A 25,689-nucleotide genomic window follows, 5' to 3' on the forward strand; every position below is an offset into this window, starting at 1 on the left:
TATGGACTCGAGTAATTTCCCAACTACAGATGTTAGGCTAACAGGTTTATAATTCTCTGGCTTCCCTCTCAACTTTCTTAAATAGTGGGGTGACATGCAATTTTCTAACCTAAAGCAACAGACCCTGAATTGAGAGAATTTTCAGCGATCATAGTTAGGGCAAATGCAATGTTCTCTCCTACTTCCTTTAAAAGCTGAATGAAAACCATCTAGTCCTGGAGATTTGTTACTCTTTAGCGGCATTATTTTCTCCATTGCTGTTAAATTGCGTTAATTTTGCTGAGTCCTGGCCCCTATTTCAATAGTTTAAATTTAGTTTAAAATAATTTGTTATCACATTTATGGTACGTTCCCTCTCCTAAATAGGCATCTTCTGTCTATTGTACAGTGTAAAACAAAAACAAAAAAAATTTCCACCAATTCAGAGTTCCTTTACTGTTCTGCTGAAATTCAACACACAGACTAACCTCACTTGCTTACTTTTTGGGCATGTTGCCAATGTCCTGCAGAGAAGAATTGCATTACTACAAGGACATAGTCCAGCACAATGCACAGCTATCATCTTACAAAAGCTTTTGACTGAAACCAGATCCCACTGCACTCTCCAGGGACTCTTACTGATCTGCATGTTTGGTTTAAAATGGACAAGTTTTTATGAAGTAAATAACTGAAGCACTTGTATTTTTTAAAAACTTTTGAACAAAACTGCAGTTGCTCAAAGATAATCTGCTTACTGTATACACCTACCTTTCCCGCCAAGCTACACACTACAACATATCAATGCCCACTTACTCATATTTAACAGATTTACATTTAAATGTTATCTAAATATTCATAGACAAATGTTAGTCATTTTCTTTCACAATAACTTACATTGGATGGTGCCATCTTGACTTATTTGGCAGGAACTTTCGGTTCTATTTTATCAGCCCGTCATGGGTCCTGGCGTGGGACTGAATGAGGGAGGCGTGGGCGCTTGTCACGTGTCACATTTGAATGCAGGAGGCATGGGGTCTGTCCCATTGGAAGATGGGGGCAAGCGGCGAGATGCTGATGGCATCATCAGTGGAGATGAACGCAGGTGCTTAAACTGCTGCTTCACTGACTCTTTACTGCTGTGCTGTTGACCCCCCGCCCTCCCCGGCTGGAGTCCCTGTGCTGCTGACCCCACCCCCCCAACAGCTGGAGTCCCTGTGCTGCTGACACCCCACCCCCCCCCCCCACCGGCTGGAGTCCCTGTGCTGCTGACACCCCACCCCCCCCCACCGGCTGGAGTCCCTGTGCTGCTGACCCCTCCTCTACTGTGCTGCTGACCCACCCCCCCATAAATAGATATCACTGTCCTTGCTGAGAATCTCTGATGCTTTCTCTGCTGCCCTGTCAGATGCTACCTTCACGTGTGCTCCCTCAATGGGCTGCCAGTGCACGGACAGGCTGCGTAGGGATCCTTCTCAGCTTTGTACATGCCCCTGTGAGCCTGGGTACAAGCTGCGGAATTGCGATAGGAAAGAGGCAACATGTAGAATACAATGAGGTCAGTCTTTATTGAGTTTCTTTGAATGGGCATCATGATAGCAGAAACAGGTTATGTCTGAGACTGTCCCGGGCCTCCCTGGCACGTGACTCAATGGCCCTTGTCTCCAGTACAAGGACTTCATCATCCCATGCTGCCTGCCCGGCATCCTGCTTATCAGATGAGGAATGATGATCAATCATGTTCTCTTGATGTAAGGCGTCCCCGTCTGCAGGGCTAGATGGTCCAGAGGACAGCAGACCAACATGATACGCGAGACCCTCGCTGGGACATATTGCAGGACTTCCATCGGCTTGATCCAGGCACCAGAATCTCATGGGCTGCTCAATGGTTCCTCAGGTGGACCCGTGGCAGGCAAGGCCCCACACACTCAACACAATTCCGGGGCCTCCTCCATTGCTGTTCCTCTCACTGGGTGCAGTCCCAGCAGTGGACACCATTCCCAGTGATGCTGCTGGGACTGAAGAGCTGCTGGCCTGCTGATTGGCCGGCAGCTCTTGGAGGTGGGACAATCAAACACTTTAAAACTGGCTCCACAATAACTTGATTGGAATCAATTTGATGTAAGCATTCAATATTGCTACCAGTTCAGCAAATTCGTATTCGGGGCTGACCCAAGAGTGGAAGTGAATACTGCCTTTCGGATGATTCATTTTGTTCTATGATTTAATCTTTGAAACTTCAGAAGCATTAAGCTAAAATCAAAAAAAAGTTCAGAATTTAATAGTTTGTTTGTAATTAACAAACACTGTGGCTGCCATTCCTAACTTTATCATCAAAAGTCTTTAGTAAAGTGTCACACCTCAAAAGGGTTCCTGTTCAAAAGCATCACTCATCGACTGGGAAACTTGGAAATACCAGGAAGGTTGAATTGGAGGGAAGAAATTTTTTTTTTAACCCAGAGGGTGGTGGAGGTCTGGAACTCACTGCCTAAAAGGGTGGTCGAGGCAGAAACCTTCATCACATTTAAAAACATACTTGGATCTGCACTTGAAATGTCACAACATTCAGGGCCACAGACCAAGAGCTGGAATGTCTGATTAGGCTGGATAGCTTTTTCTCGGCCAGCATGGATATTGTCATGCAGGCCCTCAACTGCCAAGAATGAGGCAACATTATTTCGCCACAGGAACATTAAAAACTTTAAAATGTTGCTGGGAAGAAAAGAGGGCCTATCACAAGGAATTGCCAGGGCCCTCACATGAAAGACTTTTTTTGCATGCTGGCAGACAGTGTTGGAACAAATGACCCAGTCCCTGCGTCTCCAATACACAGAAGACCTGGTTCAGACCAGTTTAGTCACATGACTGACTGGCTGTTTGAATTTGAACTTGCTGAGAGAAAGAGATTCAGAAAGCTGTTTGCTCCTGAGCTGAGAACATCTCTCTCCTGTCTGTTCTCATCTCGCTCTCACCAGCTTTGGAAACCATTGAAGACATATGAACCACAAGAGAGAAGTCTCCGACAGTGAACACAGTTTAAGAAGAATACTGGGTCCCAACAGAAAGTAAGAGCTGTCTACAATCAAAGGCTCTGCGGCGAGCTGGAAACACAGCAACAGCAACAAGAAACCCCCTTCAGAGACTGCCTCAAACCTCTCTGCTTTATTTTTCTTCTGCTCTTTTCTGTCCCCATTTGCATATGTGTATCACGTATGCATTCGAGCGTGGGTGCGTCGCAGATTCTTAGGCATTAACTGAATTAGAGTTTAAGGTTAAGTTTTAATAAATTTCACTCTTCTTTAAACCTAAGAAAACCTGGTTGTGCTCATTTCTCTGCCTTATAATTGGAAAGCGGTGAACAAGGTTTCATCAAGTGGGAGCACAGAACACAGTGTGTTTAAAATTAAAACCCTGTTACAATAAGATCAGGTGAAGACACCTATCTCACCTGGTCGTAACAATATGATGGGCTGAATGGCCTCCTTTTGTGCTGTAAATTTTCTATGTTTTCTATGAGTCATAGATTATTTACTGTTGCTTTTTCTTCAGCCCAGATAAACCCAAAGGAATGGCTGGGCGCTGCTCTGTCTTTCAGAAGCCAGGTCAGGTCAGCTGTCTCTGACGCATCTTACAGACGTGGGCTGCTTGCCCCAAACATGCCAATGAAATTGAGGATGGAGTCCATGTCTTTCAATTTGGATGTGTATAGATTCCGCTCCACCTTGCTTGGAGTGGGTCTGTCAGAATTCTGGCCCCATTGTGACTATTCAATTCCTAGAGTAATTCCATGTTATCATTACATCAACACAGGAAAAAACAGTTTCTGTCACTGTTGTAAGAATATAAATATGCATTTTGACAGATGGTAGGGTCCTCTTGTACTAAAGGGTTAATCCTTCTTTCATGATACTATTAATGAGTGTCATGTGACTGAATATCAAACCATATCAAAGGTGATGCTACTATCAACAAACTCTCAACTTTTTGGATTCTGAGTGTCTTTTGCAGCTCTACAAATATGCACCCGTGTAGTTTTTTGTCACTAATTTTAAAATGTATTTCTAAAATTAATTTAGAATACAGAATTACATAGAGTCTCCAACACAGAAACAGGTCAATTGGCACTTATTTTCTAGCAGACGCGCAATAATGATTGTGTTTTGTTTTAAATGTACTGACTGCTTGGTAGTGTTTGAATTCGAATACCTGATGAATTCTTAGGAAAGCTGTAATACTGTTTGTATAGCATTAAAATTTTATTACACTAAATCCATGAACATATTCACCGATGTGTTCCTAATGAGTTATTTCAGTTATTTTTGCAAAGAAACTACCTTCAAATGTAGGTGAGGCAAAATGATTCAGCTTATGACCCCGAGCTGTGCTTCTTCTCTAACACCAAGGCCGCTTACTTCCACCTCCGTAACATTTCCCATCTCCGCTCCTGCCTCAGCTCATCTGTTGCTTAAACCCTCATTCATGTCCTTGTTACCTCTAAACTTGACTTTTCCAATGCTCTCCTGGCTGGCCTCCGTAAACGTGAGTTCATCAAAAGACTCTGCTGCCTGCATCTTAATTCGCACCAAGTCCTGTTCACCCATCATCCCTGTGCTCGCTGATCTACATTGGCTCCAACATTAGTCCTGGTCTGGCAACATATCAACTTTAAAATTCTTGTCCACGTTTTCTGATCCCTGCATGGCCTCACCCCTCTCTATTTCTGTACCATCCTGCAGCCCTAAAACCCTGAGATCTCTGTGCTACTCCAATTCTGGTCTTTTGTGCATCCTTGATTTTAATTACTCACTAATGGTTGTTGTGCTTTCAGCTGCCTAGGCCCTAAAATCTGGAATTCTCTCCCTAAACCTCTCAGCCTCTCTACCGCTCTCTCCTCCTTTAAGGCGCTCCTTAAAATCCACCTCTTTGACGAGGTTTTTGATCATCTGTCTGGATATCCCCTTATGTGGCTCTGTATCAAATTCTAATTTGATGACACTTCTGTGAAATGCCTTGGTACTTTTTATTATGTTTAAGGTGCTATATAAATACAAGCTGCTGTTATTTGTAGCATTATTCTTTTGTAGCATCAAGTTATGGATTCAAACACTCCACATTCACGTCTTTCTGATGATTCCAACACTTAGGAATGGTGCTGTTGAGGATTCTTTTTCTGAAATAATAAATTAAGGTCCTACCTGTCACGTGCTTTTCTGGGCAGTGAAGATCTCACAGTACCATTTGAAAAATTACAATGTAAACATAGTCTTTTGGCCAATATTCAACTAAGGTTAATCTTTTTACCATCTTGGCCTGGAGTTTGCGCTTGATTGCACTGGTTTTCTTGGCGCAATTCAGACGAGATTGGTGTAACCGGCACAAAAAAACCATGGAATTTTTAAGTGCAATTTGCATTCGGCGCAAGTCAGGTTTCTGCGATCTTTTGTGCTACTTTAAAAAATGTTGCACTGGAAGCAGGCCCTGCCCGCAAAATGCACACTCCCCTCGGTTGAATTAATCACAACTAGGATATACCGCTATTTGTGCTTGTTTGAAGACCTTTGGAAGGCTTTAAAAATTCTGAGTTCTGAAGTTGAGTCATATCAGATTCGAAACATCAACTTTGTTTCTCTTTCCACAGATGCTGCCAGGCTTGCTGAGTATTTTCAGCACTTTCTGTTTTTATTTCAGATTTCCAGCATTCACAGTATTTTCCTTTTATTTAAAAATTAAGTTGGTTCTTTTGGGCACAAGGACACTAAAAGATATGTTTTAAAAGCTGTTAAATATGATTTTTGATTTAATTCACGAAGAAATTGACTAACATCAGGGAAGTTTTGCTGAACCTTTCTAAACCTTTCTAGGCCACATCCAGAGTATTATGTCCAGTTGTGGTAACCACACTTTAGTAAGGATGTGAGGGTCCTTGCGATGCTGCTGCGGAGATTTACCAGCATAGTTTCAGAGATGAGGGATTTTAGCTTCAAGGTTATTTTGGAGAAGCTAGGGTTGTTCTCCTTGGAGCAAAGGGGATTGAGGGGAGATTTGATAGAGGCAGATAAGATTATGACAGGTTTAGATAAGGTAGACAAAGAAAAGCTGTTCCCATTAACTGATCGTACAAGGACTCATGGATACAGATTTAAGGTTTTGGGAAAGAGATGCAGGGGAGATGTAAAGAAGAACATTTTTCCACAGCAAGTGGTCCTTTCCTTTCCTTTTTGGCCTCCTTGTCTCGAGAGACAATGGGTAAGTGCCGAGAGGTGGTCACTGGTTGGTGGAGCAGCGCCTGGCGTGGTTATAAAGGCCAATTCTAGAGTGACAGACTCTCCCATAGGCACTGCAGGTGAAGTTGGTTATCAAGGCTGTTACACAGTTGGTTCTCTCCTGACACTGCTGTCTCTTTTCCTGCCAACTGCTGAGTCTCTTCGACTTGCCTCTCTTTAGCCCCGCCTTTATAGCTGTCCGCCAGCTCTGGCAATTGCAAGCAACTGGCTCCCATGATTTGTGGTCAATGTCGCAGGACTTCATGTCGCGTTTGCAAACTTTAGTAAGGATGTGAGGGTCCTTCTGAGGGTGCTGAGGAGATTTACCAGCATAGTTCCAGAGATGAGGAGACATTAAAGCGGAGACATGGATGGCCAGTGGGTCTGATACCAGTGATGAGCTCGCTGTACAATACGTCCTTGGGGACCCTGCCATCTTCCATGCGGCTCACATGGCCAAACCATCTCAAGCGCCGCTGGCTCAGTAGGGCGTACATACTGGGGATTTTGGCTGCCTCGAGGACTTCTGCGTTGGAGATATGGTCCTGCCACCTGATGCCAAGGATTCTCCGGAGACAGCGAAGATGGAATGTGTTGAGACATTGCTCTTGGCTGACATACGTTGTCCAGGCCTCTCTGCTATAGAGCAAGGTACTGAGGACACAGGTTTGAAACACTCGGACTTTTGTGTTCCTTGTCAGTGCGCCATTTTCCCACACACTCTTGGCCAGTCTGGACATAGCAGCCGACACCCTTCCCATGCGCTTGTTGATTTCTGCATCGCGAAACAGGTTATTGGTGATGGTTGAGCCTAGGCAGGTGAACTCTTGAACCACTTCCAGAGTGTGGTCGCCGATACTGATGGATGGAGCATTTCTGACGTCCTGTCCCATGTTCGTTTTCTTGAAACTGATGGTTAGGCCAAATTCATTGCAGGCAGCCGCAAGCCTGTCGATGAGTCTCTGCAGACACACTTCCATGTGGGATGTTAATGCAGCATCGTCAGCAAAGCAGAGTTCCCTGATGAGGACTTTCTGTACTTTGGTCTTCGCTCTAAGATGGGCAAGGTTGAACAACCTGCCATCTGATCTTGTGTGGAGGAAAATTCCTTCTTCTGAAGCCTTAAACGCGTGAGAGAGCAGCAGTGAGAAGAAGATCCCAACAGTGTAGTTGCGAGAACACAGCCCTGTTTCACACCAGTCAGGATAGGAAAGGGGTCTGATGAGGCACCGTTATGCTGAATTGTGCCTTTCAGATTGTCATGGAATGAGGTGATGATACTTAGTAGCTTTGGTGGACATCCAATCTTTGCTAGTAGTCTGAAGAGACTACATCTGCTGACGAGGTCAAAGGCTTTGGTGAGATCTATGAAGGCAACGTAGAGGGGCATCTGTTCGCGGCATTTCTCCTGTAGCTGGCGAAAGGAGAACAGCATGTTAATGGTGGATCTCTCTGCTCGAAAGCCGCACTATGCCTCAGGTAGACATGCTCAGCCAGCTTCTGCAGTCTGTTTAGAATGACTCGAGCGACAGCTTTCCCCACTATGCTGAGCTGGGAGATTCCACGGTAGTTGTTGCATCACCGCAGTCACCCTTGTTCTTATAGACGGTGATGATATTGGCATCGTGCATGTCCTGTGGTACTGCTCCCTCATCCCAGCACAGGTAAAGCAGTTCATGGAGTGCTGAGAGTATAGCAGGCTTGGCACTCTTGATTATTTCAGGGGTAATGCCGTCCTTCCCAGGGGCTTTTCCACTGGCGAGAGAATCGATGGCATTACTGAGCTCCAATTTTGTTGGCTGTTCGTCCAGCTCATCCATGACTGGCAGAGACTGGGCAGCATTGAGGGGGGTATCAGTGACAACATTCTCCCTGGAATACAGTTCTAGGAAGTGCTCCACCCAGCGGTCCATTTGCTTGCATTGGTCAGTGATACAGATTTAAGGTTTTGGGAAAGAGATGCAGGGGAGATGTGAAGAAGAACTTTTTCCACAGCAAGTGGTATTCACTGCCAGCGAGGGTGGTGGAAGTGGAGACGATCAATGATTTCAGAAGGAAATTGGAGGGGGACTTGATGGAAATAAACATGCATTTCAATGGGGAAAGTCAAGTGACCAATTAACTGGCACTTAAGGGCCTCTGCCCGCCGCTGCGGGTATTTTACCCTTGGAAGCTGGACGGCAGAAGCCTCAATGACCCCGCCTGGTGAACCAGGTGGCCTTCGTGCGGGCTGGTGTGGGGCCCTCCTGATCGGGCACCCTGTTCCCCATGGAGGGCCACCCCCGAAGCCCTACCGGTCCCCAACGCACAACACTCCCCCCGCCCCCCTAACTGATCCCCCCTTGCCTTGCCAAGGCCCGGTCGATTGTCCCCGGCGAGGCCCTGAAAACTTATTCGAGTTCTGGGGCCATCCTGCATCTTGCTTGCGATGGCTGAGTGTAGTCCCAGCAGTGGCCACTGCTCCCGATGGCACTGCTGAGACTAAGAGCTGCTGGCCCGCTGATTGGCCGGCAGCTCCATTAGGTAGGACTTCCTGCCTCAAGGAGGTGGAAGTCCCCCCCCCACCCAAGACCAATTAAAGGCCTGGGGAGCGAAAACCCCGGTCTGGCTCCCCAGGCCCAGCAAGGATGGGCTCGTCCCCGACTTTCCGGCTGATGGGTGGGGTCTCCAGCCCCATGGAAAATTCTGGCCTATGTCTCTGTGAACCCCAATATAACTTGAAAATAGTTTAATATATTTTTCTAAGTGAATTTTAGTAATTTAAAATTAGATTTCCCAGAGGCGGTGGGCACTCTGAAAAAAATTGCTTATTTTTTTTGTGATAAACCTAATTTCAGCCATTTTAATCAAACTTCACCAAGTTACCACTTTTAAATATATGACGGAAATTGTTATTAAAGGAAATGTTAAAATTATGTTTCAAAATACTGCCTAATTTCACTGGTTCATGGCAGATTTTCAATTCGACAGATGCAAAATGGGTTTGAGCAGAAACCTGGGGTGATAAAACACTTTTCAAAATGGGCACAATATTCGCCAGAATGAGCAATTGCATTCGAAGTGGAAAATCTAACCCCTTGTTTCCAATGGGATGGGGTTACATTATAAATGAGAACTGTGCACCCAGTTAAATATCCAGTAATAATAATGCACAGATTGAAAGAATATCACATATGGCATCAGCATGCTGTATGTGTTTTATGTATTGTTGGCAGAGTATTGGAATGTAGCAGAAATGTAAATTGCATAGCTAACTGTTAGAGTCAGTGTTTGAACAACACATAGTTTAAAGGTGCCATTCTTTTACAGAATGTTGATGAACAGTGCATCTGGCAGTTATCAATGATATTACAAAATGTTGACTGTCTCTGGCTTTGTGCTCACTCTGGTAGTGCGGTTGCTATTGGAAAAAGATATATCTTGAAACACTTTTATATTAATGATGTGCTGTTAAATAACACAAATAAGACAGTATAATGTAAAGATGCCAAAGTTTTCATAGGTCCAGAAAATACTGTCTAAAAGCACAGAAAACACAACTTTTTTTCTATTGACCCTCCACAATGAGAGGGTAGCATGCTGGAACTGCTTTTCTGGAACCTGTGCTGACTATAAAATAGCCTGTTGTTTAATGTTTTATTCAAAGAATACTGCTAACTCTTTGAGACTGTTGGAAGAGATCAATGAAATCTCCCAAGCAGACAGGAGGATTGCAAATATGCACCACTCAAAAATGCTGGGATCATTTGGCTCTTTTACTTATCCTGTTGTTTTGCCCTTCCCCAGTCCTTTTCTGATATTGCCTGCATGCATATCTCCAACAGTAAGATATCCAATAGCTTTCTGATATGATAAATGGTGTAAGACTTGCAGACCTTTGAACCTGTAAACAAAACTGAAGCTTCTGATTAACCAACAGCAGATCAGAGATGAAAGGCCAGCCCCAAGCATTTAACCCCTACACAAGGTCGTGAAACCTTTTTATGCAAATCACTTGTATGGAAGGTCTTTAACACCTGCTGTAGGGTACAGTGCAGGGTTACAGTATTATCTTGGTCCTGCTTCCATTTATCACTCCATTAAACTGCAAAGAGAATTGGCATAATCCCCAGATTCAGAAAGAATCATTATACATGCAGTTTTTTTTTTCTTTGTCCTCCTTATCTCGAGAGACAATGGGTAAGCGCCTGGAGGTGGTCAGTGGTGTGTGGAGCAGCGCCTGGAGTGGCTATAAAGGTCAATTCTAGAGTGACAGGCTCTTCCACAGGTGCTGCAGAGAAATTTGTTTGTCAGGGCTGTTACACAGTTGGCTCTCCCCTTGCGCTTTTGTCTTTTTTCCTGCCAACTGCTAAGTCTCTTCGACTCGCCACACTTTAGCCTTTATGGCTGCCCGCCAGCTCTGGCGAACGCTGGCAACTGACTCCCACGAATTGTGATCAATGTCACAGGACTTCATGTCACGTTTGCAGACGTCTTTAAAGCGGAGACATGGAAGGCCGGTGGGTCTGATACCAGTGGCAAGCTCGCTGTACAATGTGTCTTTGGGGATCCTGCCATCTTCCATGCGGCTCACATGGCCAAGCCATCTCAAGCGCCGCTGACTCAGTAGTGTGTATAAGCTGGGGATGTTGGCCGCCTCGAGGACTTCTGTGTTGGAGATACGGTTCTGCCACCTGATGCCAAGTATTTTCCGGAGGCAGCGAAGATGGAATGAATTGAGACGTCGCTCTTGGCTGACATACGTTGTCCAGACCTCGCTGCCATAGAGCAAGGTACTGAGGACACAGGCTTGATACACTCGGACTTTTGTATTCCATGTCAATGCGCATTTTCCCACACTCTCTTGGCCAGTCTGGACATAGCAGTGGAAGCCTTTCCCATGCGCTTGTTGATTTCTGCATCCAGAGACAGGTTACTGGTGATAATTGAGCCTAGGTAGGTGAACTCTTGAACCACTTCCAGAGCGTGGTCGCCAATATTGATGGATGGAGCATTTCTGATGTCCTGCCCCATGATGTTCATTTTCTTGAGGCTGATGGTTAGGCCAAATTCATTGCGGGGAGCTGCAAACCTGTCGATGAGACTCTGCAGGCACTCTTCAGTGTGAGATGTTAAAGCAGCATCGTCAGCAAAGAGGAGTTCCCTGATGAGGACCTTCTGTACTTTGGACTTCGCTCTTAGACGGGCAAGGTTGAACAACCTACCCCCTGATCTTGTGTGGAGGAAAATTCCTTCTTCAGAAGACTTGCAGTACCACTCATAAAACTTCAGGTGCTTTGTTTTAATATGTACAGCTTTAAAATTGCAATTAATATTTGTATTTTTTTTCCTTCAGGTAAACTTTAAGTAAAAAAGAACACCTTCAGGCACATCAGTATCTGCTTAAGTATTTTAAATTTAGACACATAGATTTTATGTTTCAGTTTCTGTGAATCATGGGATTAGTTTTAACATGACTCAGTTATTAAAAGAATCTTCTCAAATTTTTAAGTTTGGAAAGAAGATTCCTAGTTAGTTAGGATAATACAATACATTCAACAAAAACAATGCTGCTGGGAAGAGTAATGAACAATTTTGTTGCAAATCCCTGGAATACCTTTTTGCTGTTCATTGACCATGTTGATCAACAGAATTAGGAATTGTTAGGCTGATAAAGGCCAAGACTCTGGACTTTTGGATAGGAAAGGAAGAGAAGGACAGCCTGGAGTTAAAAGCAGAAACTGTGAAATCAGCCTGGGGATTGTTGTTCCAAGGGGACGACATTACAGTCAAGTTCTTACACAAATCTGATTCCATTTTCTTATGCTTAGGTGATAAATACCATAATATAAATCCTGGATCAGAAAAAGATCTATTAGCCTTCCATTTTTCTTACAAGACTCTTAAAGCTGAAATTCACCTTATTATCATTCCTTGTGTTACAATTATCTAATTCATGGTTTGTATTAATATTTTAGAGGTCACTTTTAGTTTTGGGGAATTAAATGTGTAGCTGTAAGAATTTCAAAAAGGCTGCAGACTACCCAACATTTAAATTCCAAATATTTCTCCATGAGTGTTTTCAGAGACAATGTTAGAGAGGTGAAAGTCAGAAAACAACAGGTGGACTTGTTTAGTTGGGAGTAGCCAGAAAGACAGGAAGAAATTACTCTGTCATTGTTAGCAATATCAGTTATACATGTGGATATCAGAAATCAAGGAGATATTTGGAGTTGGAGGTAATGAGCTTAAATTGCTATCTGGGACATCCTACGTGTACCACAAATTTCTATGGAGATAGATGATGCAGGTCAGGTTTTTTTTTACCTCTGTGCTTGCTGACACAGACAGTTGGCTTTTCGAAAAGCAGTTGGCTTTTGGAGCAGCTGAACTCAGGAGAAGAGGCCATCAGGAACCAGGGTGTTTCTGTTTTGACTAAGAACCAAGTTCAAGGTGGGAAGTCCAGATTCAGGAGGTGTTGGAAGAGAACTGGAGGATTGCCTAGCAGATGCTAGGATATCCCTTACCTCGGAAGACAGCTGAGAAATTAAGTGAATTCCTAAATTCCGAAAAGCTGTGGTACATTTTGGATTGGTCCCAGGAGAAGTGAACAGACTGCCAAGATCCTGTGAAGTATAGGGGAACCCTAGGGGTGGAAGTAAAAGTCAAAAGGGGGAGATTTAGGGCTGGATTTTGTTCCCAGCCCAACGTCGGGTTTCATGATGGAGGACCGGAGAATCAGAGCAGCAACCACAGAGTCCAATGCTGGGATTGCTGGGCCCGATCTTCCCGGCGGCGGCAAGGCTCCATGGCACCACCTCCGTCACTCTGGGACGGGACCCTACTTTAAATATTTAAATTTAATTCACTGCAATCTTACCTTCAGTTCCCAATCTTGAGTTCATCGTGCGACACTCATGTGCCTTCACTTTCCCGTCCAGGAGAAGCTGGTGCCACTGAGATGGGGAAAGGGGCAACTCTGCATGATTTGTATGGGAAAGGGGGGGAAGCTGTCAACTCTGCATTATGTTTGCAGGGCCGGCAGCCTTTTAAAAATGGCACCAGAACCTGCTCCTGCAACGGGTGACGCCTTGAACGGTGCCGCCAATGCTGCCCCCCGCAACATGATTGGGTTTGCGGCCGCCGTCAATATGTTAAGTGGCCGCCAGCCGGATAATCACAGCGGCGCAGGTCCCATGCGGAGCAGCTGCTATTTTCTGCACCCGTCACCATTCCTGGAGGCGGGACAACAAAACCCAGCCCTTAAAGTCTAAAGTATATGTCTTCATGTTCTGTTCAAATTTTAAGTTTAAAGTATGCTTTGTTTAACTCTTGTAAAGTTTTTAGTTTAAAACATGAAATCTTCTGGCGTAATTCTTTCAGTATAAACTGGGAATTTGACTTTTTTGAAAAAAAGTTAATGGTCCCGAACAGAATTGTAACAATTGCCATTTTCAGATAACCTCAGTGTGGCACAGCTCATACTTAAAATAGATATTGTTTTCAGGGTTCTGACTGGAATGTGGAAGCACCTGTGGACTTCAATAAATGGGCTGCTCAAGGCAGATATCACCAAATGTAATTGATGTAAGTTCAAAACATAAGCACCAGAACAAACACAATGTGCTTGTCTAAAGGGTATGGAACTTGCTTACTATTTGGAAACCCATTGAAAATAGTGATGTCAGGTACATTACAGTCAGTTACAGAACAATGTGATTTCCAAGTCTGCATTGGTGAGCTCCTAAGAGAAATGTTATATTGTACTTCTATGTGAACTAAGGATGACGTAAAAAGCAAAGGCGGCCATGTGGACAGGTTCTTGGACATAGTCCATGCACTGACATGTGAAATAAGGTGACAAGCTGGGGGTGAATAGGGACAAATTCCAGCTGCAGTGGAGAACTGAAAGGAACTTGCTGAGAGAAAATATCATTTTGACCAGTGTTCTATATTGGTTTGTCAAATCAATAAACAAGTTAAAACACAACTGACAGTCATGTTCCTCCCCTTCCACTGCAACACATACTTAAAATAAAGGCCAGCATTGTTTAATAATAACATCAGTGTGACTCACATGGACAGGTATTCAGGTAATTCCTTGCTCACAACAGACTTGATGACAAACCTTGCAAGAGCAGCTGCCTTGACATCACCACAATATCCTGACTTGCTACAGCTTGTACTGAAGCTAAACAACTGCAACTACACTACCGTTCAATATTTCCTTCAAACCAGAGCCTACAATGCAACAGTGCCAAATGACACCTTAGGGAACAAGTTAAAATGCCACAAATATTCAATTAGAAATGAGGCTGAGTGACTAATGAAGCTGTTCTGTGTCACAGATAATCACCTACTCCCAATGAAGTCAGCCAAAATTATACAGTATTACATAGTATTTACAGCACAGAAACAGGTCATTCAGCCCAACGGGACCATGCCAGTGTTTATGCTCCACATGAGCCTCCTACCATCTTCTTCATCTAACCTCATCAATACATCCTTCAATTCCTTTCTCCTTCACGTATTCATCTAGATTCCCCTTAAATGCATCTATGTTAGTTGCCTCAAGTACTTCTTGTGGTAGCAAGTTCCACATTCTAACAACTCTTCCGGTAAAGATGTTTTTCCTGAATTTCTGACTTATTAGTGATTATCTTATATTTATCGCCCTTAGTTTTGGTCTCCCCAAAAGTGGAAACATCTTTTCTATGTCAACCCTTTCATAATCTTGAAGGCCACCCCTTAGTCTTTTCCAGAGAAAGAGCCCCAGCCTGTTCAATCAGTCCTGATAGCTTTAACTTCTCAGTTCTGGTATCATTCTAATAAATCTTTTTTGCACCTTCTCCAGTTTCCCTATATCCTTTTTCTAATATGGAGACCAGAACTGTTCACAATAGTCCAAGTGTGATCTAACTAAGGTTCTCTAAAGATTTAACAAAACATCTCTGCTTTTCAATTCTATCTCTTTAGAAATAAACTCCAGTGCTTGTTTTTAATGGGCTCTACATTTGATGCATTCTCATGTGATTTGTATAAGTCCCCAGAACAACATACCCTCTAATTTTCCTTTGCAGTTTGTGGGAATTTATTTAAGTGCACGGCCCCTTTACTTTTTTTGAGCGGCTTTGCATGCGCAGTAACCTAAAGGGATTGATTTGTGCGCAGCTTGTGTGGGACCTTTGGGTTGTTGCGCAGCCATACGCCCACACAGCTGAAAGGGAACATTGCCCAGACTCCTCTGCTCCTCTATGTTATTTAAACACTTTTTCCCCCCAAGGAATATGTAGCTTCCTTATTCTTCTTATCAAAATGTACTACCTCACACTTACTTATACTGAAGTTCATTTTAATTACATGCCCATTTTGAAAGTTGATAAATGGCTTGTTGTATTTTGTCATAGTCCTCTGTACTAAAACACACCCCAATTTGGTGTCATTGCACATTTGCATTTTGACTGCAACACTATTGGCAATTTTAGCACATTCACTGAGGCGAATTTTCATATAAGGTATTGCAATTGATGGGAAATGAAGAAAAAAACACACTTGTGCAGTTGGAGGCACTGTTCGAAGGCTCAAGATGAGGTGCATTTTTTGGCAGAGAGAACTCTAATCTAATGTACAGCAGCGACCCTGCCCTGGCGCAACTTGGTACTGCCAATCAGTAAAATAAAGGGCAACTATTTTTAAAGCAGGAACTGTTCAGGAGGAAGCAACAATATTGTTTTTTCCTCCAACACACACATACTTGTCTCTTTGCGAACCCAGATTCTCATCCAGAAAATGGATGGTTTCATTTCAGTAATGAATGCTTCAGATGTTTCTCTTTATTCATTGCTCAATATGTTTTCCATTTAAAAAAAAGTTTTCTTGGATGTGGGATGTAGTGAATGCTTGTGACTGTTGGATAACTATGGCATAGGGCCAGCTTTTTCAGTAGTGCTAAAAATGGAGCGGGTCTATGATCTAAAATACTTGGGCAGGATTTTTAGGCTCCAATGGGGTGAGATCAGAGGCAGGTGGGTGTGAAAACTCCCATCACTGGCCAGCATGTGGGTTTGCTGGCACTGTCCCGCCCTTGGGCGGCAGGATTGGGTGTGGGGGGGGGGGGGGGAGGCACTGGCTGGGTGGGTAGCCAATTTAGGGTCTTTAATAGCTTATCAAGGCCTATTGTTAGAGACCAAATAGAATTTTCCAGTCAGCCTCTGGGCCCCCCCTCCAAGGTATTGAGTACCAGGCCTTGAGTGCCTGCCTGCTCACAGCTGCAGCCACAGGCTGCCCTTCGGAGGAGCTCCCCTTCACAATGGTAGCCTGGCTGCTGAAGACAGTGATTAGCACCGCAGCCTCACAGCTCTAGTGACCCGGGTTCGGTTCTGGGTACTGCCTGTGCAGTGTTCGCAAGTTCTCCGTGACCGCGTGGGTTTCTGCCAGGTGCTCCGGTTTCCTCCCACAGCCAAAGACTTACAAGTTGATTTGTAAATTGCCCCTAGTATAGGTAGGTGGTAGGAGAATTGTGGGGATGTGGTAGGGAATATGGGATTCATGTAGGATTAATATAAATGGGTGGTTGATGGTTGGCACAAACTCAGTGGGCCGAAGGGCCTGTTTCAGTGCTGTATTTCTTTATGACACTTTTAAGTTTAAAAAGTTGGAGAAAGGGTGCCTCAAAATGGAGGTAATCACTGGCAACTGACTCCCACAACTTGTGATCAATGTCACAGGACTTCATGTTGCGTTTGCAGATGTCTTTAAAGCGGAGACATGGACGGCGGGTGGGTCTGATACCAGTGACGAGCTCGCTGTACAATATGTCCTTGGGGATACTGCCATCTTCCATGCGGCTCACATGGCCAAGCCATCTCAAGCGCCTCACTAGGGTGTATATGCTGGGGATGTTGGCCGCCTCGAGGACTTCTGTGTTGGAGGGACGGTCCTGACACCTGATGACAAGGATTCTCCGGAGGCAGCGAAGATGGAATGAATTGGGACATCGCTCTTGGCTGACATACGTTGTCCAGGCCTCGGTGCCGTAGAGCAAGGTACTGAGGACACAGGCCTGATACACTCAGACTTTTGTGTTCTGTGTCAGTGTGCCATTTTCCCACACTCTCTTGGCCAGTCTGGACATAGCAGTGGAAGTCTTTCCCATGCTCTTGTTGATTTCTGCATCGAGAGACAGGTTACTGGTGATAGTTGAGCCTAGGTAGGTGAACTCTTGAACCACTTCCAGAGTGTGGTCACTGATATTGATGGATGGAGCATTTCTGATGTCCTGTCCCATGATGTTCGTTTTCTTGAGGCAGATGGTTAGGCCAAATTCGTTGCAGGCAACCGCAATCATGTCGCTGAGTCTCTGCAGACACTCTTCAGTGTGAGATGTTAATGCAGCATCATCAGCAAAGAGGAGTTCCCTGATGAGGACCTTCCGTACTTTGGTCTTCGTTCTTAGATGGGCAAGGTTGAACATCCTGCCATCTGATCTTGTGTGGAGGAAAATTCCTTCTTCTGAAGACTTGAGTGCATGTGAGAGCAGCAGTGAGAAGAAGATTCCATACAGTGTAGGTGCGAAAACACAGCCCTGTTTCACGCCACTCAGGATAGGAAAGGGGTCTGATGAGGCGCCGCTATGCTGAATTGTGCCTTTCATATTGTCATGGAATGAGGTGATGATACTTAATAGCTTTGGTGGACATCCGATCTTTGCTAGTAGTCTGAAGAGACCATGTCTGCTGACAAGGTCAAAGGCTTTGGTGAGATCTATGAAAGCAACGTAGAGGGGCATCTGTTGTTCACGACATTTCTCCTGTAGCTGGCGAAGGGAGAACAGCATGTCAGCGGTGGATCTCTCTGCTCGAAAGCCACACTGTGCCTCAGGGTAGACACGCTCATCCAGCTTCTGGATCCTGTTTAAAGCGACTCGCGCGAAGACATTCCCCACTATACTGAGCAGGGAGCTTCCACGGTAGTTGTTGCAGTCACTCCGGTCACCCTTGTTCTTCAAGAGGGTGATGATATGGGCATCGCGCATGTCCTGTGGTACTGCTCCCTCATCCCAGCACAGGCATAGCAGTTCGTAGAGTGCTGAAAGTATAGCAGGCTTGGCAGTCTTGATTATTTCAGGGGTAATGCCGTCTTTCACAGGGGCTTTTCTGCTGGCTAGAGAATCAATGGCATTACTGAGTGCCGATTTTGTTGGCTGTACGTCCAGCTCATCCATGACTGGCAGAGACTAGGCTGCATTGAGGGTGGTCTCAGTGACAACATTTTCCCTGGAGTACAGTTCTAGGTAGTGCTCCAGCCAGCGGTCCATTTGCTTGCGTTGGTCAGTTGTGTCCCCTGATTTAGACTTGAGGGCGGCGATCTTCCTGATGGTTGGCCCAAAAGCTCTCTTAATGCCTTCATACATTCCTCTGATGTTTCCGGTGTCAGAGGCCAGCTGAATATGACTGCATAGGTGTTGCCAGTAGTCGTTTGCGCAGCGCCTGGCTGTTCTTTGTGCAGCATTTCTGGCTGCTTTAAGTGCTACGGATGTTAACTCGCTGGGGGCTTTCTTGTAGTTCAACAGTGCAATGCGCTTAGCGGCTATGACAGGTTCCAGCTCTTCAAAGTGAGTTTGAAACCAGTCTGCATTCTGCTTCACACGTTTGCCATAGGTGGTCATTGCTGAGTCATAGATGGTGCCTCTGATGTGGTCCCACTTGGTCTCTGCATCCCCTGTAGGAGTGTTTTGAAGGGCTTTTTCAAGTGAATTTAGAAACTTATGTAACAGCTGTGGATAAGAAATTCTGCTAGTGTTGATGCGCGGGCGGTCCTTCTGCTTGGAGTGATGCAGCTTCTTTGGTTTGAGTCTAACCTTGCTGCACACCAGGGAGTGGTCGGTGTCGCAGTCCACACTGTGGAAGCTGCATGTGATTTGAACGCAGTTTAAAGAGGCTCGCTTTGTGACGGTGAGGTCCAGCTGGTGCCAACGTGATCTTGGGTGCCTCCAAGAAACCTGGTGACAGGGTTTAGTATGAAAGAACGAGTTGGTGATGCAGAGGTTGTGATAGATACACAACTCAAGCAGTCTCTGTCCATTCTCATTCATCCTTCCAATGCCATAGCGCCCAAGGCAGGAGGGCCATGAATCATAGTTGGCCCCAACCCTGGCATTAAAATCCCCCAGCAGGAACAGGTGTTCGGTGTTGGGGATGCTACAAATGATATTATGGAGTTCCTCATAGAACTGGTCTTTAACTTCAGCTGGGGAGCAAAGTGTTGGAGCATAGATGCTGAGTAGGTGTACTGGACCAGTCGAATGGACAGTATGCGTTCCGAGCCATTTGAAGGTGGCTCGATCATGCTGAGCAAAGAGTTTCTGATGGCGAAGCCCATTCCGTGCTGTCTGGGTTCTTCAGGATCCCTACCCTGCCAGAAGAAGGTGTAGTCTTGCTCTCTTAGAGATCCGCTCGCGGGGAGGCGTGTCTCCTGAAGTGCTGCAATGTCCACATTGAGTCTACTGAGCTCGTTGTTAACGATGGCGGTCTTCCGAGATTCTTACTGGAATGCTCTCATTATGGCATTATATCCCAAAATGCAAATTTAATGAAATGTAACTTGAAATAATTGATCAGATTGGCTTGTCCTTTCAAGTTTTTTGGTGGTTCTCTAATTAATGCTTTCCCATGTGATAGAAAATTAAGCCAATAGGGGAACAGCTTAAGTTTCCATTATTGATTCTTCCTTGCAATTTCTAGCTGCCCCTTCAGATTTTATCTTCTAAAAAGCTGACAGGTTTTAATCTCAGAGGAGGTTCAGCTGTCCGAAGCTGTAGCTCAAATCATGATTCACTTAAAATATTTGTCTCGACTCAACTGAACTTCATCCAGCATTGAATCCAAATCTAAAAACTGAACCGCATTGCTTAACTTCACTGAAAGGCTCGTTTAATGCTTATACTGTCAGCATGGATGATAATTTCACCACCCAAAAGATTAATAGTTAAGAAGTGCAGAATACACGTGTTATTGCAGTAACTTTATCAAACTATTTTGTCGTAGTTGTTCAAAAATTGTGCTGACACTTCGAATTTTTAAATGCTTTAACAAATTAAGGCAAAAACAGGTTTAAGAAATATACAGAATATCTGTCTTGAAATCAACGAACATTTTGTTGATCTTTCGGACAATTGAAAGAACTGCTGTGTTGAACAATTGTATAGTTATTCTCTCTGTAATGTATACATAGAGTTTCCAAATTATGAAATTAGTTTTCAGTAAACCTGCAGTCATAATCTCACAGGGATAAATAGTCTTTGAAAACGTTAGCACACATCAACAACGTGGGGCACACAAACTGCAGCTGCTGCTATGAGAATGTGTGAAAAAGAGGATAAACATTTTACATTAAAAAAACATGGGAGTCCCTCATGGCTTAGTGGGTAAAGGTATCATGTGTTGTGGCATTTAGCCATACAGATCACACTAATTCCAGATTCTACCTCTGGTCTGTGCTATACCAGTGGGATTTATTTTCTCTGTAATATTTACTGAATATTGAATTGGTAAATAACTGCATATTAGTTCTCACTAAACCTACAGTTATAATCACAATGAATAAATGACATTGACCCCTTAGTGGGACTCAGTAATCCCACTAGGTATCCCCTGCAGTCAAATAGTATGCAGAAATTCACTCTCAAAGCTCTACATGAAGTATGATTACTTGAATTAAATACTAATGGTGTCTATAGGACAATATCTTAGTAAAATCAGAAGAAAAATGAGAGAACAAAAAATAAACCATGCATATAATTAGGAATAACAAGCACAAGGATGTGCTCAAGTCTGTCATGTTATCCTGACATTCAGTTAATGGATATAAACCACATGAACTTATGATTTTTTTTGGCATACTACAAATCTTTCCATAATTAAATTATAGCTTGTTTAATTGACTACAAGATATCCATTAATCCTTTTTTAATACAGCTGTTGCAGCCATAGGGACAAAAATCCCCAATGGACAAGTGGGAACCTAGTAATCAGCAATTAGGATGAATTAACTGAAGGATAAAACTGCAGCTATTTCTCAGCTGCAATCTACTGTACAACTGCAAGACCATTATCTCCACTGAACAATTTTTATTCTTTCTTTCATACTAACCAAGGTGGTATTTATACACTCATATTCCCATGCTGCTTGCTGTTAAGTCTAGCATAACACCACAATACATTACAACACCAACTGAATGTCAGTTCGAAGCTAATGAAAGTTATGCAGCCTTCCTTTCAGGTTCAGCGGAAAAAAAAATGCCTGGACTTTCAACCCAGAAGCTTGTTTATCTGAATTCCAGTCTTGGAAGTTACTTAAAACTTGTTGAGTAAATTGAATTAGTTTTCAACCATTCTGCTGAATGAAATGATCTAGTAGTTTTTCCACATTCTTTAAATGATTTTAACTTCCACTTATCAATGACTAGTTCATCATCAATGGGGATAAGTTTATTTCAGGGATTTTTGCAGAAATACATGCATACATATATTCCCTTCTGATAGCCGAATAACAACCTTAAACTAGTTATGCTGTCTAGATATGACAGTTGCTCCAGGCAGCAAATGGATAGACTGACAGACAGGTAGCGTGAGTAACATAGGTTTGAACAGAATTAATACAGTAACACTGTCTCTTTATGCTGAAACTAAAGCAAATGGTAATTTTCAGTGTGAGAAATTGCATCATGCATTTCAATGGTTCGAACAGTGGCATGTAAGTTAATCTTAATACAATATTTACATTCTGCGTGGACCAGAAATATGCGATCCTTTCTTCTCATTTCATAAATCCTGATTTGAAAGAATGCTGTTTGTTTGAAATGACAACAACAGGATCAAAAGCAGCTAGATGAATTCTAAAGGAATTAGATACAGTTTTTCACAAATCAGACACTACTGAAGGATGCAGATTTACAACCTCATTGGAATACGAAATTGAAACTTTTTCTACACAGTCAGGACTACATTTTCTTCCTATTGACTATAAATCAGTGGAAAATCTACTTAATGCCTTCTTTATAAAAAGTTGTGCCACTTCTATAATGTGATTTATTACCTTTATTCTTTCCCTTTCGGTATCCATAATGTAACATGTAGGTCATTAGAAAGGTTTGAAAAATCTGTCATTTTATGTTTCTCTCTAATTTTCCACTCTTGCTTCCTCTATTTTGAAAGTGTCAACTCCTTTCTGGATTATGAATTCACAGGCTCACTCTGGTACCTCACCTAAGCATCAATTATTCATGTCTGAGCCATGAGCATAGGAAGGCTATTTGACTTCCAGCAAGAGTACTAGACAGCATCAGGAACAGGAACACTGATGGACGTAATAAATCTACCCAACGGCACTGAAGTCCATTATAGTATCCCTACCACTGTTGAGCTGAGATTAACTAATTCAATGCAGAGTAGAAATCAAACCTGACACTTTTCTGGTTTATAAAGGCCTAGCTATCACTGGATAAGTTCACTCAATGAGGTAATTGGAGAGCCATAGAAGATCTTGTTGTTCACTTTTTATATATTTATCCTACCTGCAGACTGACCAGAATTGCAACACTCAAATTGAGCAGGCTGAACTTCATGACTTCAAGAAAAATGTATGCAGGGCAACTCTATTTCTAGGGGAAAAAATGCAGATTATAATCGCACCTTCAAATTTTTTCCTTTACCATTCCTTCCTTAAGATCAGCAATTCATGTTGAAGTGCTCTTTTACATCTCGTGGCAACCCTCTGATACTTTGCCATTTTCTTCCAGTGTGATTTTGGTCATTGACTATATGAAATGATTCAGCTACAGGGCCAAAACAGATGAATCTTATTCTTGTTCTGACTCAATGTGCGTACATTTCCAGCAGGAGTTAGAAGCAGGAAATTTAGTAGATTTTGTCTCTTACTACACTGCCAATGCTAAGGCCTTTCGTAGCATTCCTGCTGCTAATCTGGCTGAGGCTGCCTAATTCAGCTCATATCAAGAGTCAAGCCAGGGACTTTCCTGGTTTGGTGTGTTCCTATTCCATACCATATACCAATGAGTTGGGACCTCAAAAACACATTGACATAAAGCTGGGGAAACCTGCATTATGACCATTTGATTCAGCAATACTAAACAATACTTTTAATAGGTTTGGGTGTAAGGATTTAAGAGGTTTCTGTATTCTATTCTTGTAAGACTTTGGATAGATGGGAAAAGGTGTTTTTAAAAATTGGCTTTAGCCTGCACTATCTCTAAAGGAGGGTAATTGCATTTGTGCAAGAGAATCACGGATAGGCTGTCTGAGCCAAAGCCCCAGTAGCCTCTAAATTCAAGCTAACAAGTTATTGATCCCTTGATGTACGATGGAAATTTTATATGTTAACTTATGATGACAATCATAAAGACAGTGAGGTATGAGAAACATGCAAACCATTGAGTGGCTATGGGATGACAGTTCATACCATATCTACTTGAGAGTTAAAAATCTTAATTGTTTGACCAGTGAGAAGAAATTGTTTGAACACTAATTGAACTTACTGCAACTTCAAATCTAAAAATGTAACTCAATTGAAGAGCTATGTGATTCCCACTTACATGTTTAGCATTGCCTCAAGCAGGTGGCTGAGGTGATCTCTAATGTAATGTCCATCAAAGGCTGTCAGAAGCTACTGAAAATACTCCAAAAATTTTGAAACACTTTTGATATTGTGTAACTTCAGTAATGCATACTGTGTATGTTCTTAAAAGTAAATTTATCTGTTACTTCTAGTTTATTCATCAGAGGGCACTATATTATTTTATTTTATTATTTTATTACATCTGAGTAGACAGGAGAACATTATGAGCATTCCAATTGGGTCAGGATTTTTGTGGCGAGTTGGGGGTGGGAATGGAAGCAGGCAGGCTCGGAATTTGCCCCTGTTGGCAGGTATGCTGGTTCCCCAGCAAAGTTCAGACTTTCCAGGAGGCCAGGTCAGGTCCGGAACGGTTACCAGCTGCTTGTGGGCGGGTTGCCTTACTATCCTACGCCGATTGGAAGTTCCCAGTTGGCAGGCGAGTCCCTTACAGTGGCCAAAAGACAGCCAGAGAAAGGAGGTAGACTCCTAGCAGCAGTCCAGGAGGCCAGGGCTCCGCATTGCTTTTAAACCTCACCATCCCGCAGCTGATGATGCAAAATGGCCACAGCTGCACCCGCAGCCCGCCCTGTGGAGGGGTTTCCAATCCATAAAGATGGTCTAGTAGATGGCGTAGGGGAGGCGGTGGCATACTGGTATCGTCACTGGACTAGTAACCCAGAGCCCCAGGTATTGTTCTGGGGACATGGGTTCGAATCCCACCACAGCAGAAGGTGAAATTTGAATTCAATTAATAAATCTGGAATTTAAAGCAAGTCTAATGATGGCCATGAAACCATTGTCGATTGTTGTAAAAAGCCATCTGGTTCACTAATGTCCTTTAGGGAAGGAAATCTACTGTCCTTACCTGGTCTGGCCTACATGTGACTCCAGATCCACAGCAATGTGGTTGACTCTTACATGCCCTCAAAATGGCCTAGCAAGCAACTCAAGGGCAATTAGGGATGGGCGATAAATGCTGGCCAGGCCTGCGACGCCCACATCCCATGAAAGAATAAAAAAAAAATGTGGCCATTTTTACTTTCATAAATTTTAAAAGCGCTGAGAGGATGCCTCCATCTTGAGGCGCCCTCTCTCTCACCTGCAACAGCAGGCTGCAGCGCTTTCCTGCTGGAGGGCCTCCTATTGGCCCTCCAGCATCGAAGCCCATACGCTGTCCTTAATTGGACGCCCAGGACACCGGCTGGCCATTAATTGGCCAATCCGACAAAAATTTTGTCGGGTAACTATTACCGACACAGTGTGGGGTTGGGACCCACATTTGATCCTGACATCGGGGTCCCGACTTCAAATGGAAAATCCAGCCCATGATCTCTGACATTCTATAATCAAGGGGTAATTGTCCGTCTTTTTGCATGCTCTGTCATTCATGACATTTAGGTTTTGATTCATAGAATACTTGCGCTGCTTACAGAAACTGCCTTACTGTCATGAACACAAGTTAAGAAACTGGGAGAAAGCCTGACCTGTCACAAGGGTGTAGCATGAAACAGTGTTATGCAGTTCCATGAATACTTCAGCAATCTTGGGAAATGTGGCATTCCTGAAAGAATAGTGCTTACCTGAGAGTCTGATATTTCAGAGGGTTTCTCGGTTAGGCTGCTGCTCTCTGCTGGGATTAGGTCATTGTATTTCATGCTGACGTCCTCATCTGAGTAGTGGAGGCTACCAGGACTTGGCCGTGGGGGAGATCTGTGGAAACAAGATACTTGTGAGAGCCTGTAACAATCCTTGATAAGAAGTGCGTGACATTTTTATTCAGTATCAATTATCCTGTTACAAGCATAGAAATAAAAGGAATTGCTCTGAAAGCAAGCCA

General features: G+C 43.6%; 1 protein-coding gene across 1 annotated transcript in view; it reads right to left on the minus strand.

The window, feature by feature from the left end:
* The window catches only part of LOC137384323 (protein sidekick-2-like), a 506,965-nt gene that overhangs the window by 15,793 nt on the left and 465,483 nt on the right, over positions 1 to 25,689 (minus strand). Inside the window, exon 42 of the mRNA XM_068058191.1 lies at positions 25,433 to 25,562. Coding sequence (XP_067914292.1) covers positions 25,433 to 25,562 — 130 coding nt within the window. The remainder of the gene's footprint in view (positions 1 to 25,432; positions 25,563 to 25,689) is intronic.

Source organism: Heterodontus francisci, chromosome 26, assembly GCF_036365525.1.
Source record: "Heterodontus francisci isolate sHetFra1 chromosome 26, sHetFra1.hap1, whole genome shotgun sequence".
In the NCBI taxonomy this organism is placed as follows: Eukaryota; Metazoa; Chordata; class Chondrichthyes; order Heterodontiformes; family Heterodontidae; genus Heterodontus; species Heterodontus francisci.